Genomic DNA, 14,696 nt, shown 5'->3' with positions numbered 1-14,696 from the left:
TGGAGGCTTCTTTCACTACTCTATGTACCTGTTCAATAGTACCGTGCTTGCTTCTGAAACCAAACTGATGGCTTGGTATTAATTTCTGTTCTTCTAAGATTGGTGTGAGGCGTTTCAGCAAGAGTTTTTCTAAGACTTTTGAAAGGACTGGTAGAAGACTTATAGGTCTATACGATGCAATCTCTCTGGGATTTTTCGCCGGTTTAGGAACCATGATGATTTGCGCTATTTTCCATTGAATGGGGAAGTGCTCCACTCTCAACACTGAATTGAAGATCATCGTGATTACGTGAAAACACTTCTCAGAGACTTCCTGTAGGACCTTCCCTGTAGTTATGTCATACCCAGGCGCTTTATTTGCGTTGATTTCTTTTTGTATGACTTGTCTGACTTCTTTAATTTTGAATTTTTTTTATGGGTGGGGCCATCTGATGCGGTGCTGCAAGGACCCTGTTGATCGCCTGCTGGTCTTCTAGGGTACTTTCGATGTCGTCTCGAATCTGAGACAGTAAAATATGGTTGCGAGTCCCAAGGGACTCGGGCCCGAGAATGACTGCGCTGCCGAGTGTCAGCAGCAATCGTAAACGACAGACCCGTCCTCCCGTCAGAGAGGGCGCCCCAAATCAACAAACCCGGAACTGTCTGACAGTAACAAAAATCTCGTCGTAAGCCCCAGATAGGTGCTTTATTCCAAGATAGACTGGCTGACGGACCGTCGGTCGTAACATCAGACTCGACTCGAGCTAGAGTTAAAAATAAAAGGCGTAAACTTCGTGGTGGTCAAGCTTACGATCGTTCGATTGACTAAGCTGCCGTTGTAGCATAAGATAAGTATGATAGGCATGATATGCTCTGCAAAGCCTGTATTGCCAGAGGACTTGTGTGGAGTGAAAAAGGAAGAATTTCCAATAACATGCTAACATGGAAACCCATCTTCTCGTCAGAGATGATGTTATATAAGGACTATTAACGCAAGTGTTCTGTTGAATAAAACTCTGGTCGTGGGTCTAAATAGGCTTGACACCAAGACGAACTTGATTGGCGGTAAACCGCCCGTCGTAAAGTAACTTTGACTTGAGCGAGTCAGTTGAAAGCCAGTCTGCGAAGAGAAGACTAGGAAGATGGTGTGAAATGGTCGCCAGCCTGCGAGTTAATCAGTTGAAGGACTGAGAGAAACGTAAGAGAGTCTGTGTAGAGAAGACTTAGGCCCCCCATACACACACAGTTTGGCCTTCCGATCGACCTTACAGGCAAAACTGTGACAGTTTACCCCCTCCCTTTCCTCCCCATACACGCGCAGATAAAGCGGCAGGCTTCATGCCACAATCACGGTCTTCCAGCCTATAATGTTGAGTCACACACGTCACGTGCTACGGTCCTGCAGGCAGAACTGACGGCCTGACGGGTTTCCCACAGGCCAACAGTCCAAACGATTGGCCGGCCGGCCGGACCACACACGTCAGTTTTGCCTTTCAGTCTTCAACTGTGCAGGCCGAACTGGAGGCCAAACTGTGTGTGTACGGGGGCCCTAAGTCGGTGCAGTTCAACTGTGGGATATGTGCCAGACGGTAAGGACGTAAGAGCAGGGCTTGAGGTGGGGCGGGATGGCATCCCGGTTCTTTTCTAAATGGCTTAAAAGCATCCCGTTACTTCTTTGGCAGTAAATGCAATGTACAATACCTTTTTTGGGAAAACCATCCCGGTTCTCTTTTCATTCCACCTCAAGCACTGCTTAAGAGGACAGTGTTATAATCCTTTACCAGGAAACGACTAATGAAGACAGAGGAGACTTCGTGTATGCTGTAGTTATATTAATATTTGGAGTGTCTAATTCAGTGAGACTGTTATAGTCACAGTGTTAAAATCCGTTACCAGGAAACTACTAATGAAAGCGGACTGAAAGGCTTAGCGTGTGATGTAGTAATTTGTAAAGTGTGGAAATTAGTGATAGTGTAGTTACGACCTGTAAGTAGTCAATAAATCCTATGTCCAATCCGAACCCCTCTGAGAGTCATTCATACACGTGACAATACTCACACAAAGAACAAATTTCTCAAGTTTAATGACCAACCTTTAAAAGGAACCCAGTTCCAAGAAATAAAACACTCTAATGACTCAGAAACTCCCTTGGCTATGTGAGTGTGTCTGAACTTTTGGACTGCACAAGCAGGATCCAGGATGGAAGCGTAACATTGATCTCTGCTTTCAAGTGATGAGGTTCGCCCGTGGTCTTAGCTCCACGGCCTTCATGAGGCTACAGGAATAATTGCAGCAGAACAGACGTAATTAACATGAAAGTAATTAGGACAATATTCTATATGAATAATTTCCTTATTTTATTCTTATGTTATAATATCTCCAAAGGAAATGTTTAACTTCTCTTACGGTTTGAATCAGCCCTTAGATAATATGCACTATCAGAGCTTAAGGCAATAATTTGGAACTTCTGATGTTATTTGAATAATTGGTTTTATATCTGAAGTATGATCACGTCAACTACAATTGTAATTCTTTCGTCGGCAGGTTATAGTTGCAGTATCTTGACTAGTACAGAAATTCTAGATGTGCTTAGGACATTTACCCATCTTAAGTTGCTGCTGAAAAAGAGAATTAATCAAAATCTTGGGATTCAGAGGATGAAATATTTTCGTTGAATCCACTTTATAGGCTCGGAATTTTAAACAAGCCATCTATGAATACACACTCATATTCCTAACCGTGCTATTACATCAATGAAAGAAGCTGCCACACCTCTGAAAAAAGTGACTTTGATGACTAAAATTAAATAATTAAAATGTGCTTGTTAAGAAAGCAGTCTTCTGGGATTTGGCACCGTGTATATGTGGTGTTAACCGACGTTTCGGAGGAACGTATCGCCCCCATCTTCAGGGTAGAAGAAAAAGTATAAGAAATCTGCAAGCGACAACACCGTGAGAAAGGGTAAAGCAGACTGCTTTACCGTTTCTCACGGTGTTGTCGCTTGCAGATTTCTTATACTTTTTCTTCTACCCTGAAGATGGGGGCGATACGTTCCTCCGAAACGTCGGTTAACACCACATATACACGGTGCCAAATCCCAGAAGACTGCTTTCTTCATAGTCACCGCCGTGAAAGCCTCAAATCTTACATTGTGCATTTTATGTTTCATTATTTAAATTAAAGGCACAAATATAATTTAAACACGTCTAATGAACACGGCAGTGAAGTGGTTGAAACTGTATGCAAGTCTGACGAACTCCTCCATTACTGATAGACGGGGGTGCGCTTGGGTGGCGGAGCAGTGGAAAGCCAGAACCGTAGGAACTCACCCAGTCGTCCTGAAAAATTCAATGTGAATGATCACTGTGAATATGAGTTATATTATTACATTGTGTTTCTTATAGAGGACGTTCATATTATGGTATTATGTTTGGTACGTTTTGTGTGGAGTTCTGAAGGCTATTGGATTAATAACGCATTCCAAAGAAGACTTGTTTCCACAGTGACAGCCATCCTATCGCCATGACTTTGGTTTCACCAAGCACTACCTGTACAAATCATGAATGTTCTCCTTATATAAGACCGCCTCTGTGGCCATGTGGTCAGAGTTTCTGGGTACAGATCCACATGCCCGGGTTCGATTCCCAACGCTACCAGATTTTCTGAGAAGTAGTGGGTCTGGAACGGGGTCCTCTCAGCCTCGTGATGATAAATGAGGAGCTATTTCAAGGAAATAGCGGCTCCGGTCGAGAAAACCGAAATTAACGGCCGCGGAGATTCGTTGCGCTGACCCTCTATACGCAAAATTTGGCAATAACTTCGCCGACAAGCGGCGGTCACTCATTCGGTACAGTTCGCTTGCGGACTAAAACCATGGAGTTTGTTTTTTCTCCTTATTCAATGCTCTGTAGCTCCCAGTGCTTCGGCCTCCTAGCGTATTTCTGATCACTTCGTCTTAACCGTTTCGGACCCTGAAGCCACAATTTTGCTGACTGGAATATTACAGACGAAGAAAAACACAGAAGGAGAAAAATATATAGAAGGGGTGGGAAGAGGAGGAGGAAATATACAGAGAAGACAGCTGACGAAGAGATTAAGAGGAAGAAATAATGGAGAAAGCGGTGTAGATACAGAAGGGGAAAGAGAAGGAAAAGGAAAAGAAGAACGAGGAGACAGGAAAGAACGGAAAAGCAGCAGATGGAGAAGAGATCTCAATTCTGTAACGCTATGATTGTCAGATGTATGTCAGCGGATCTCTTGGCAGGACTTTTAATTTATGTTCTTCGTAATTCATAAGTGATGAAAAGTTTACTGTATTGTATTCGAATATTATTTGTGACTGTTTTTGGAAGCACGTGATGAATTCCGCTATACGGAACTCTCCGTCCAGTCCCAACAAGTTATAAATGTTTAGGTTGTGTTCAGGTGTCACATAAATTCATGGTATCGGGTGAATATATTGCTAATATTTCTAAGAACATGACTTATTATTCACTGGATATTTGCGTGACCTGGAAAGTGCCAAAATAAGTGTTCTGGAACATATCTTGGTGTGAGAACACAAGATGCAAACTTATTCATAACCAAATTACTTCAATTCTCATCATTTTTCGGGAGATGAATCTAGTACCTGCTGTAAGTTACTAACTTATAATTTTCCGCAACTCTCCCACAAAGACTGGAGACCCTGCCCTAGAGTGAGAAGAGTACAATATTAATGCTCGTATCTGTGAGATATCCTGGAATCCGGAATTTAAGGTTATTATTTTCTTCATTTCTTCCAGGAGAACGTCAGAATAGTGCCTTTAATTAGGTCAAGATCATCTTCACAGTCCTTGCCTTCTCGTTATTCATAATTATATTCTCGCCACATGATGCTATATAACATCTGGTCCGTCACACTACTATTATGAAAAAGCTAAATAGCTCCGTTCAGCGTGACTTGTTAAGATTTTCTCATTTAAATTATTCATGCCCTTACATGTTTCGGTCTTCAGACAGAAAAACAACACAGCGGGCCACAAACACATACAGGACAACATGAAAGGTTGGACGAAATAACAGAAGTTTTTACAAAACATAATAGGATTGCTGAAATAATAAAATATACCCATAATATATTTGCAGAACCCTCTTCTCGAGAACAACAGGGCGGCACATATTCGGCCCCCGTCAAATGAAATAATAAGAGGGACCACACGAACCGGCATGGTTTACGAATTCCAATAGAATCTTATCAAACTAACTATAAATATTTTAAAGTATTGGAACAGCCGCTGTAGCTGTAAAGACTTTAGATTTTACAGCCAATTGTATATTATTTATATTGTATGTATATATTTTGACTTTTAGAACATGTACTGTAATAGTGGCTTCTAACTGTATTGATGTAAAGGTGTCCCTCTGAAGATGGTCTCTGAAGACCGAAACATGTAAGGGCATGAATAATTGAAATAAGAAAATCTTAACAAGTCCTACTGAACGGAACTATTTAGCTTTTTCATGATACATAAGCATTAAACAAGCCAAGTCAATTAAGAGAATAAAAACAAGAAACCCATGAATTCGGTAGTTTTCAAGTTATGATCTCATGAAACCAGAATTATTTCAGCCTTGTAAAGCTTGAAATCGCGGTTTTGGCTTCCTCCCATAACTCACGGAAAGAAAGACCTCCAGGTGGACTGCTGGAAGGCAGTGCAGTGAGCTATAATATCGGCAATGACCCATCCATCCTTCAAACGATCATTTTGTATCGATCAGCAGGCAATTTAATCGATATCTATAAAGGTGCTCATGTGCATAGTTCTAACCTTCTCGCTTCATAAGATCGTTCCTCGGAGGTGTGTAGGTAGCGTGAGTTGTAGACTGCCATGGATCATTCGGTGCAGGCGTCTTGGTTAGCCACGGCCGGCTACCAGTTTGGTGCTGCTGTTGATAATAGTTCCGGTCCATCGCCTTTATCCACAAAAACTGCAATCAATTCTTCATAAATCAACGTTGGCTTAAAACACTGTGGTCACTTACGTATACAAAGATGCTCCCACAAACAACTTACATCTATCAATTTTTAATGTTCTATTTAAATGTGTACAAATTATTTTTATATCAATACTATGAATTTTATAATATTTTTACATGTTTTTAAATTTAGTAATTACTTACAGAATCTCTGGAAGAAGTTTTGTACGCAATTTACTAGCAGAACTAAATCTGAAACGCGCTTCTAGTTTGCTGAGGGTTAGTTGCCATGGAAATGGCACAACTGTCGTCATCTAGTGACATAAATAGAAAATACAGACATCTCTCATTGTTTCTTTCATCAATAATAATTCGTTTAGATTTAGGTTTATAAAAGAGTATTTCATATATCAAATTGCAGACATGTTACTGTTCTACAGAGAACTGTAGTGAAAATTAAGTTCTGAAACCATAAAATTTCGACATGTAAATTGACTTACACATTGCATACATTTCAATACGCGCGCGTCTGTGGAGGGAAGATGAACTACAGTTCAAGCAGGAAATGTGGGGTTCTATAAACAGTTAAATAAAGTTATCACAACGGTATCTGCTTTTTTCCATTAAAGTATGTACGTATCCCATTAAAATATTAAAACCTGTAACACTAGGTGCTCGTCTTTCAGGGAAACAAACGGTCTCATTTTTCACTGTGTAGTGGTATTATAAAAACTAAACGCTGAAACCTCGAAATTCATGACTTGTGTTTAATGGCAAGTATTTTTTTTATTGCTAGTGGGTTGGGACTAAATCCCTTGTACTGCGGCCACTTCTGGCCTATTGTACCATTCCCAGATGATAGGTGAGGGTGATTGTGGAGCAATTGGTGGAATGAAGATTGGCAGTGGAAACCGATGTACTCGGGGAAAACGAGCCACGACACCACTTTGTCCACTACAAATCCCACATGACCAGACCCGAGATCGAACCTGGGCCGCCGCGGTGGGAAGCCAGCGACTAACTGCTTGAGATGGCGCGGCCTAACTGCAAGTAACTGTAAAGAAACAAAATGAGACAGACGTCCCATTTCATTTTCCTGTGAATAGATTTTTTATTTTTAATTGCTTCCCTTATGTTATAAAGGCAGAAATATTAATGGGTTCACCATATCCAGATATGTGTATATATGCACACACTCCCTTTTCCCATCCCCTCAACTTACTGGTGCCAAATAAATGATTGTGCAATGAATGTGGTGAGACTAGCTAGTGTTTCTCAATATAGTTTCATGCAATTCTGTATTTTCTGAGTTGTATAATGAATGGTTCTCTCCAGCGATATATCTCGCTAAAACTTCACACTGACACCACATCTGTAGAATTAAGGCAATTGTGACATACCATGTTTCATGGAAAAAAAAATAAAAAAAATCCCTATTTAGATTCTATGCAAATGAAATGTAATAAACAGAATTCTGTTATTTGTACATTGGCAAGTCGTTTTATACTGAAAATTAACTCATTACATTTAGATCTGGGCCAATATAAAAATATTAAGTTCCTGTTTGATATGCTGAATTTTAGAGAGATCTTGGAAATCTCATTTCAGTAACTTGTTTATAAACATAATCAATTGCTTGTTAACAGTCTCCATAATTTACCCTATTGGGGGTAAATGGCAGCCTGTGCGTAAGGCTGACAACCTTACCACCATCTTTGAGCCGATTGTCTAGAAAATGTGGGAACCTCAACGTCTCACAACCCTATGGGCCTCCTTGGCCTGTTACAGGGATACTTTTACTTTACATCCAACTATGTATTTTGTAATTTCTTGTGGACAAAGCACTTCAAGAAATAAATAACTGTTTATTTAATCACATTTAAGTCTAATGATACTCAATAGTGCCTTCAAATTTATGTGGCCTATGGGCTGACAGTTCTTAACTTCGTGGTATAAGCAATCAAGCCTGTTCGGACTTCACATACCCACTCCATCTTTTCAGATGCTTTCCATGGTCTTGACAAAATTTATGTTTATACTACAGAACCTGATTCTATATTGCTTCTTCTGCCATTCTGTCTAACTTTTATTAAATTTTGTTCAAATCTGAGTCCATGCTGAGGGTCGTGTGGGTAGATTGGTACACTCCCCAGTTAGAAAGTTCAACACTCACATACTTCCCAGCAATAGGTCAGGACATTTTGTTTAGATTGAAACTGTTGCCATTTGCAACAAGTGTCTCTGCTTCTTTGCTGTCAATGAAAGATTTATTTTATTTTTTTGTAACTTCCTGAGCCACAATCAACAGTTGCTTAAAATAATTTAATACACATACAATTGTATCATGCTTGATGGCAGATTATGCAATGGTTCAAACGATGGGACTTTGAAAGAAAAACAAAAAGGAAGTAGACCAAAGTTCTGTGGCATATGAATGAATGTATGAATGAATGAATGTACAAGGTGTGGGCCCTCTTGGCCCTTGCACTGTGACCACAGTGATCTATTGTGCTTCCCTTTTTGATTATCCCCTCAACAATCCTGTGCTTCGAATGAAGCGCAGGATTTTGTACATGGGAACGTCGAAATAGTTACTTGGTTCCATAAAATACTGACCAAAGTTACGTAATCTTAAAAAGGCTAAGGACTCACATTCACACAGGATATGTGTGGCTGTTTCATTTTCTTCCTGACACCTTTCAGAAGTTGGACTATTACTTAGTCCCAGTTTGAAGAGGTGTCCTTTGAGGTGACAGTGTCCTGTAAGTAGTCCTACCACCCATCGTAGCTGGTTCCTGTTTAACTTCAACAGTTCCTTCGCTCTTTTAGTAGAGGGTCCTTGTATGAGGCCCTTTGCTTGCCTGTGTCCAGTCAAGGATCCCCAGTATTTCTTGTGTTGCATATTTGTCCAGTTCCTGATTGCCTTTCTAGCAACTCCTATAGATATGCCACAGGCTGGTTCAGGTTCTATGAATGTTCAGCTCCAATCTTGGCCAATTGATCTGCTGTTTTGTTTCCAGCAATACCCTCATGCCCTGGCACCCATATCAGTTGTACCCTGTTATGTTTGTCCAGTTCCATGAGGGTATGGTGGCAATCCAAGACCAATTTTGACTTGATCTGGTGTTTGTCAAGTGCTTTAAGTGCAGCTTGGCTGTCAGATAGAATGTAGATATTCCTATTTCTATAGTTCCTATCTAGATTCTCCATAATACATGCCTTAATGGCATATACTTCTGCCTGGAATACTGTTGTGTACTGTCCAAGGCTCATGCCATAGCAGTACACACCAGCTCCAGTACTCTTATTTGTCTTGGAACCATCTGTATACCAGATCAGTCCCCCTTTTCTATCGGGCCAAAACCCGTCTTCCCATTCACTCCTGTTCTGTAGCATAAGGGCAATATGTAAATATTATAGAATTTTGATAGTTGAACATTCAGATTAGGTACTTGACATAACCCCTCCTCTGTATTCAGGAGGTATACTATTCAAACTTCCTCCAATATTGAATACCAATATCCCTTTGTTTCTCTAGGCTAATGCTACCTTAAGGCAGACTGTGATGACCATTTTCTCATCTCTTTGTATTTAATTACCACACTCTCATAGCTACTCTTCCTGGGAACACAGTAAATCAGTTTTATATACAAGGTTGTGCAGTTTTGAAACTTATTTTTGTTTAAAATCTGGTCCCCCTTTAAAATGTGAAAGCATGGGGCACTATACTATTAAATAAGCATTTAAAATGATTTTCATCGCTTCTAGTTCTCTGTGTGAGTGATTCTAATATTACATAAATTTAACATTTTAAACTGAAGTTGATAATTGTTCATTATATTTTATTTAATTAAAGCTTTGTGTCAGGTATTTCCTATATAACATGGTGAAAAGTACTGAGATTATACTATCATAAAAGTTCAGAAATTGCTTCATTTCACCTGAATGATGTCTTCCAGACCTTCTGGAAAGAATTCATTTTGCCTCATCTCACATTACTTAAGCAAAGCTCATTGCAGTCATCATTATTTAGCACCCAATCTATACAAACCACCATATCTGGACAGTTATTTTATGTATACGTGTATATAAATGCCATATATTTTGCATATATCACTTTATTATTTAAACAGACCTAAACAGTTAAACGATGTAAACCCAAGGCTTTTCAATACGAAGCCCAACATCTACCTACAAGACAATATGATTCAACCAAATTCAACCTTTCATCATCACAAATACTATAATGTTTCTGGGTCTCTTGTTGTAGTATACTGAAATTCAGTAGGAAGTTTATGGTGTTATTCTTTGGACTTTTGTATTGAAATGGATCAGCAAGTGTGTTCTTAGCATGATGGCCCAATGGAAAGGAGTTTCTGTTAATTGAAAACATAAGACAGATCTACTAAGATGAGTTGGCTTCAGATCCAGACAGGATTTTAAATTTTCCCTCATGCAACCCCACTTCCTCGCCCCCACTCTAAAAACACCTCTCCAGTGTTCTTTAGAATTGAATGGCCACACAGTCTACAGTAAGAAAAGTTACAAGGTCTATCAAATAACTAGACTGATTTTTTGGTACAGAAACTCACATGACAAAATTGAGTTGTGTTAAAAAACAATTGCTATAATTCAGTTTTGTTTTGTGCTTGTGGTGTGTTATTGGTGCAGGTTTTACTCTGTCAAAAAAAAAATCATCTTTTTTACATAAAATATTAAATTTTAGTTACATTTTAGAAAATGCCATTAACTGCAGAATATTATAAGTTGATGGAGAGGGAGCAATGAGTACAACACAAGTTTCTGTGTTAGTTAAAAGTCATGAAGGTGGAAGGGAAGACATAACAGAGGACTCTTGATGTCAAGAAATCGTTCAAATGAGGACAAACTAACTAAATTTATGAGAATGATCATTAAATGACAGAAGGAATGAACAAGGATACAGAAACTGAGAGAGATTGATTTTGACCAAATATTTGAATAAGAAGAAAGCCAAAATGGTACTGAAAATTTTTGGTGGTAAGTGAAAAATGTAAAAAACAAATCTATTCAGATCTTTCAGCAGGACTAATAGAACATATCCTTTTGGGAAAAAAAGATTCATGATGGCACTTGGGTCTTCCAGTATAAACCAGAAGTATACTAAAGGAAACATTTAGAGTCTCAGACACTAGAGAAAGTGAAAAATGTAAAGTAAAAAAAGTACTGATCTGCATTTATATCAAAAGAATGAGCCATTATAAATCAGTTCTGGCAAAAGTGAAAAAAAAAAAGCACTGTACTTTCAACTTTTAGAATGTATTGTGGCAGCAGATTTACCTAAAAGGATTAAATATTTATTCACACAAATTTCTGTACAACTTACTTTCATAGCAGAAGCAGATGAAAAAGTCTGTCTCTCTCCCATTTGAGCTAAAATTCCTTTCATAAAACCATGTTCAGATAGTGTTACAGGTGATTCTAACTTTATTTCCTGATAAATGATGTTGCATTTCATTTGACTGATTATGGTACTACGTATATGGTATAGGATATCATCATCTTGCAGACAAAGATTTCTTTTTTGTTTAACCATTAAGTATCATTAATTGACCACAAAGAAAGGGCACTAGCTTCTGGGTTGTTGTGCCATGGACTGTGACAGAAGTATTACTGACATTTCATCACATTATTCATGGCATAATAGGTTCCAAAAAATGTATGAACATTTTGGGACCAAGTAAATAGGAGTTTTCCTAATTTCAGTCTTGGTGGGGTGCTAACTATCATGTTTGATCAATTAAGATTTTTCTGACTGTGGATATACACCCTTGAATATGTGTGTGTAACTTTTGTTGGAAAAACCTTAAAGAAAATAACCTGCAGAAATAATTCGCATGCATTTAGAGGCCTTACAAACTGAAATCAGGAATGTTTTCAAGCAAATTAGGTAAAATGAATTTCAAGTGGCACAAAATAGGTTACTGTGAAATACACACTTTCAACATCAGATTTAAATCACTGTTACTGCAGTACAGAGAGGACAAATTCAGTGGATATTCCTTCAGCATGGAAGGAAGACAGAACACAGCAGAAAACTCAGGACGGGCTTTGTGAACACAGATAAAGATACAGAGGCTTGGCTGTTAGATGTCCCATATAAAAGGGAAAATGTCACAGGAAGAAGATTCTGTGTCATTGCCAGAATCGTCTGAACTGCAAAACAGTGAGAAGGCCTTAAAATTAGCTTTGCAATTGGTAGTCTGACTACACACGTGAAATTCTCAGTAATAACCTGGCAATTAAGATACGTTAAATGATACCAAACCAATTACTGCCTCTTGAGCTGAAATGAACACCATGTCTCCTGTATAGAAAAAGCTCTGGAAGTGAAAAAGCAGTGTATAATTATCACTACGGTTTTTTATTATTAGCAAAATACATACATACAGCTGTAACATAATCTGAACTTAATAATACAAGCATATCTACTATTTATAATGTTAAATCGACAAGTGTAGTCTGCTGATTCATACTTGGGCAGAAACACTTATGACCATAACACAAGTGTTGTTCTTCGTTTGAATTCACTATCAGAAGCGTGAGCATAAAATTCATATATGTAAGGTGTAACCAGTGTATCGGGAGGAAGAGTTTTGTACACTGGCTCTCCATACCATGTGCCAACTTCCCAACCTGGTACATTGGCCATCAGCTTAGCCTCTTCATCACGATTGCGACGTAACTGATTCAAAAACCTGCAATAAGGAACATATGCAGAATGCGTTGGTTGGATCTACAGAAAATGCGTCTTCCGCTATTGTTGCATGTTGGACTGTGTTCATAGTGCTGTTGCCTAGCAATGCATTGACCAAATCCATTACAGTATTATACATTACAGAAACATGGACGCCGCAGAAGGGAAAGAATGCAGAACAGACAGAGTTTTGTTCTCAAACAAACATAGTGTGACATGTCTAACTGTTGCTGGGCAACGGGAGGTGGAATGAGTTACCACAAAGACAAACCCTTGATAAACGGTCGGTTGTCAAGTTACGCAACAGTAAGGAGAGCAGCGTTTCTCCGAGCCGAGCTGAGGTGACCCGAAGCACGCTGGTTGCTACGCAGCAATAAACAACTCTTGGCAGTGTTGCTTAGCAATGCCTGTAAACACAGCGATTACGCAACAGGGAAGCGAAGTGCATTTTCCGCTGTCAGGCTGAAGGTTTATAAGAGAACTGGAATGCCTAAGAAGAGAACTGGCTGTTGTAGCAAGTGAATCGTGAAGAAGACTGGAAAGTGTGATAGAGGCGATAGTGTGAGAAGTTATTGGGAGTGTGTAATACAGTGACACTGGTATAGCTCCCGTATTGTACTGTGAATAAGTGAAGACTATTGAAGATAGAGTGAACAGATTATTGTGTAGGCTTTATAAATTGTGTAAACCCGCAACTGTGTTATAAGTTTTTGTAGTTACGATTTGTAGGTTGTTAAATAAACCAATTAACAATCTGAACTGCGTCTTCAGTAGACAAAACACGTTACAATATTTTAGTGTGAACAACGATAATGCAATAGCTTAGAAATATATTAAGATCTAGAGCAGCGAGATGGTTCTGAAATATGAACAACTGCCTGAAGATGGCCAAGTAAGGCCAAAAATTTCTACACAACGACACATCCCAGAAGATGGCTTTCTTCATAACCAATTCACTTTGTGAAATGGCATTCATAAACTGTTAGCAATTCTGACTTCTCTTCTGCTCTTTCCCCATGTATGTGTACAAATTTTAAGAACGGAAAGGGAAAAAGCACAATTACATAAAAACAAACTGACATTAGAATTCATTAACAGCAGTTATGAATGACTCAAATGATATTCTAAGACCCTGTGTAAACTCCACTTTCCATGTGTTTATGGTACATGAAACGAAAGTATGTATTCACATACTGTTACTCTGTTAGCAATTTAGTAACTCAAATGTCAAGCATATTCCTGCTAACAGCTGTGCTGAAAATTATGTACGATATACTGACCTTCTTGTAAGTCGTGAGCAGTAAGTCCAATAGGAAGATAACATGACCTAACAGGAATAAACCAAACATCTCCAAGAAGCAGTTCAAAAATGCTTTTGAGGCTGGTGTGATAAGAAAAGGGGAACTCTAACCACCTTTTGCACTCTTGTCAACTACTTGTGCTGTATTGTTTGTTATATGCCATATCTAGAAATTGTGGCTGCATACTTCGGTATAGGGAATAATATAATGTACCGCACGAAAAAAATTCAGTTCTTACACATTCATGGAACAATTCTGTAAGATACATACTCTCTGTCCCTCTCTGCTGTAAGTAGTGGTTGTAACGCAAGCCTGGCACTTCTCATTTCAATCTGATCTTGCCTAACCTTCTTCCAAGTAAGGTAGTACACATAACCAGAAACTGCTGTGACTGCCAAATATCCCAAAATCATCGTAGACCCTGAAATATGACGTACGTATAAACAAACTGAAAATAAATTTTTCACCATAATTGTCATAACAATACTAAGGATATTTTACCACTGAAATACTTCTTAGCGGGGATTCTGGCATAATTTATTGGATTGTAACCACCTTCTGGCGGCATATCTTGATGTTTCGCAGCGGTAGCCATCTTCCTTTTCTGTTCTTCAATCGTCCATTCGGTAAAAACTATAGAATACTATCTCCGATTATGTTCGACAGCCTGGCACTAGCCTGCAGAACCTGCAGAATATATCCACACGGCCAATTACTTTGCT

The 14,696-nt window shown here is 38.9% G+C and overlaps 2 protein-coding genes across 3 annotated transcripts in view; both read right to left on the bottom strand.

The window, feature by feature from the left end:
• Positions 1-6,239, bottom strand: part of LOC111863852 — a 45,618-nt gene extending 39,379 nt beyond the window's left edge. Inside the window, exons 1-2 of one of the 2 annotated variants that reach the window (XM_023850598.2) lie at positions 6,142-6,239; positions 5,790-5,949 (exon numbers count right to left, since the gene is read on the bottom strand). In XM_023850598.2, the coding sequence (XP_023706366.1) occupies positions 5,790-5,931 (142 nt within the window). In that variant the 5' untranslated portion in view covers positions 5,932-5,949; positions 6,142-6,239. The remainder of the gene's footprint in view (positions 1-5,789; positions 5,950-6,141) is intronic. The other variant, XM_023850599.2, reaches the window with a different exon arrangement.
• Positions 6,240-12,319: 6,080 nt separating this feature from the next.
• Positions 12,320-14,661, bottom strand: LOC111863853 (NADH dehydrogenase [ubiquinone] 1 alpha subcomplex subunit 13). Its single transcript, XM_023850600.2, has 3 exons — positions 14,476-14,661; positions 14,245-14,395; positions 12,320-12,674 (listed from the first exon to the last, which is right to left on the bottom strand). The coding sequence occupies exons 1-3, from the start codon at positions 14,567-14,569 to the stop codon at positions 12,467-12,469; spliced, it is 453 nt and encodes a 150-aa protein (XP_023706368.1). The 5' UTR covers positions 14,570-14,661; the 3' UTR covers positions 12,320-12,466.
• Positions 14,662-14,696: the final 35 nt, after the last annotated feature.

This window comes from Cryptotermes secundus, unplaced genomic scaffold, assembly GCF_002891405.2.
Source record: "Cryptotermes secundus unplaced genomic scaffold, Csec_1.0 scaffold46, whole genome shotgun sequence".
NCBI lineage: Eukaryota > Metazoa > Arthropoda > Insecta > Blattodea > Kalotermitidae > Cryptotermes > Cryptotermes secundus.
Note: the sequence above shows the minus strand (reverse complement) of the source record. Positions and strands in the feature narration are given on the sequence as shown.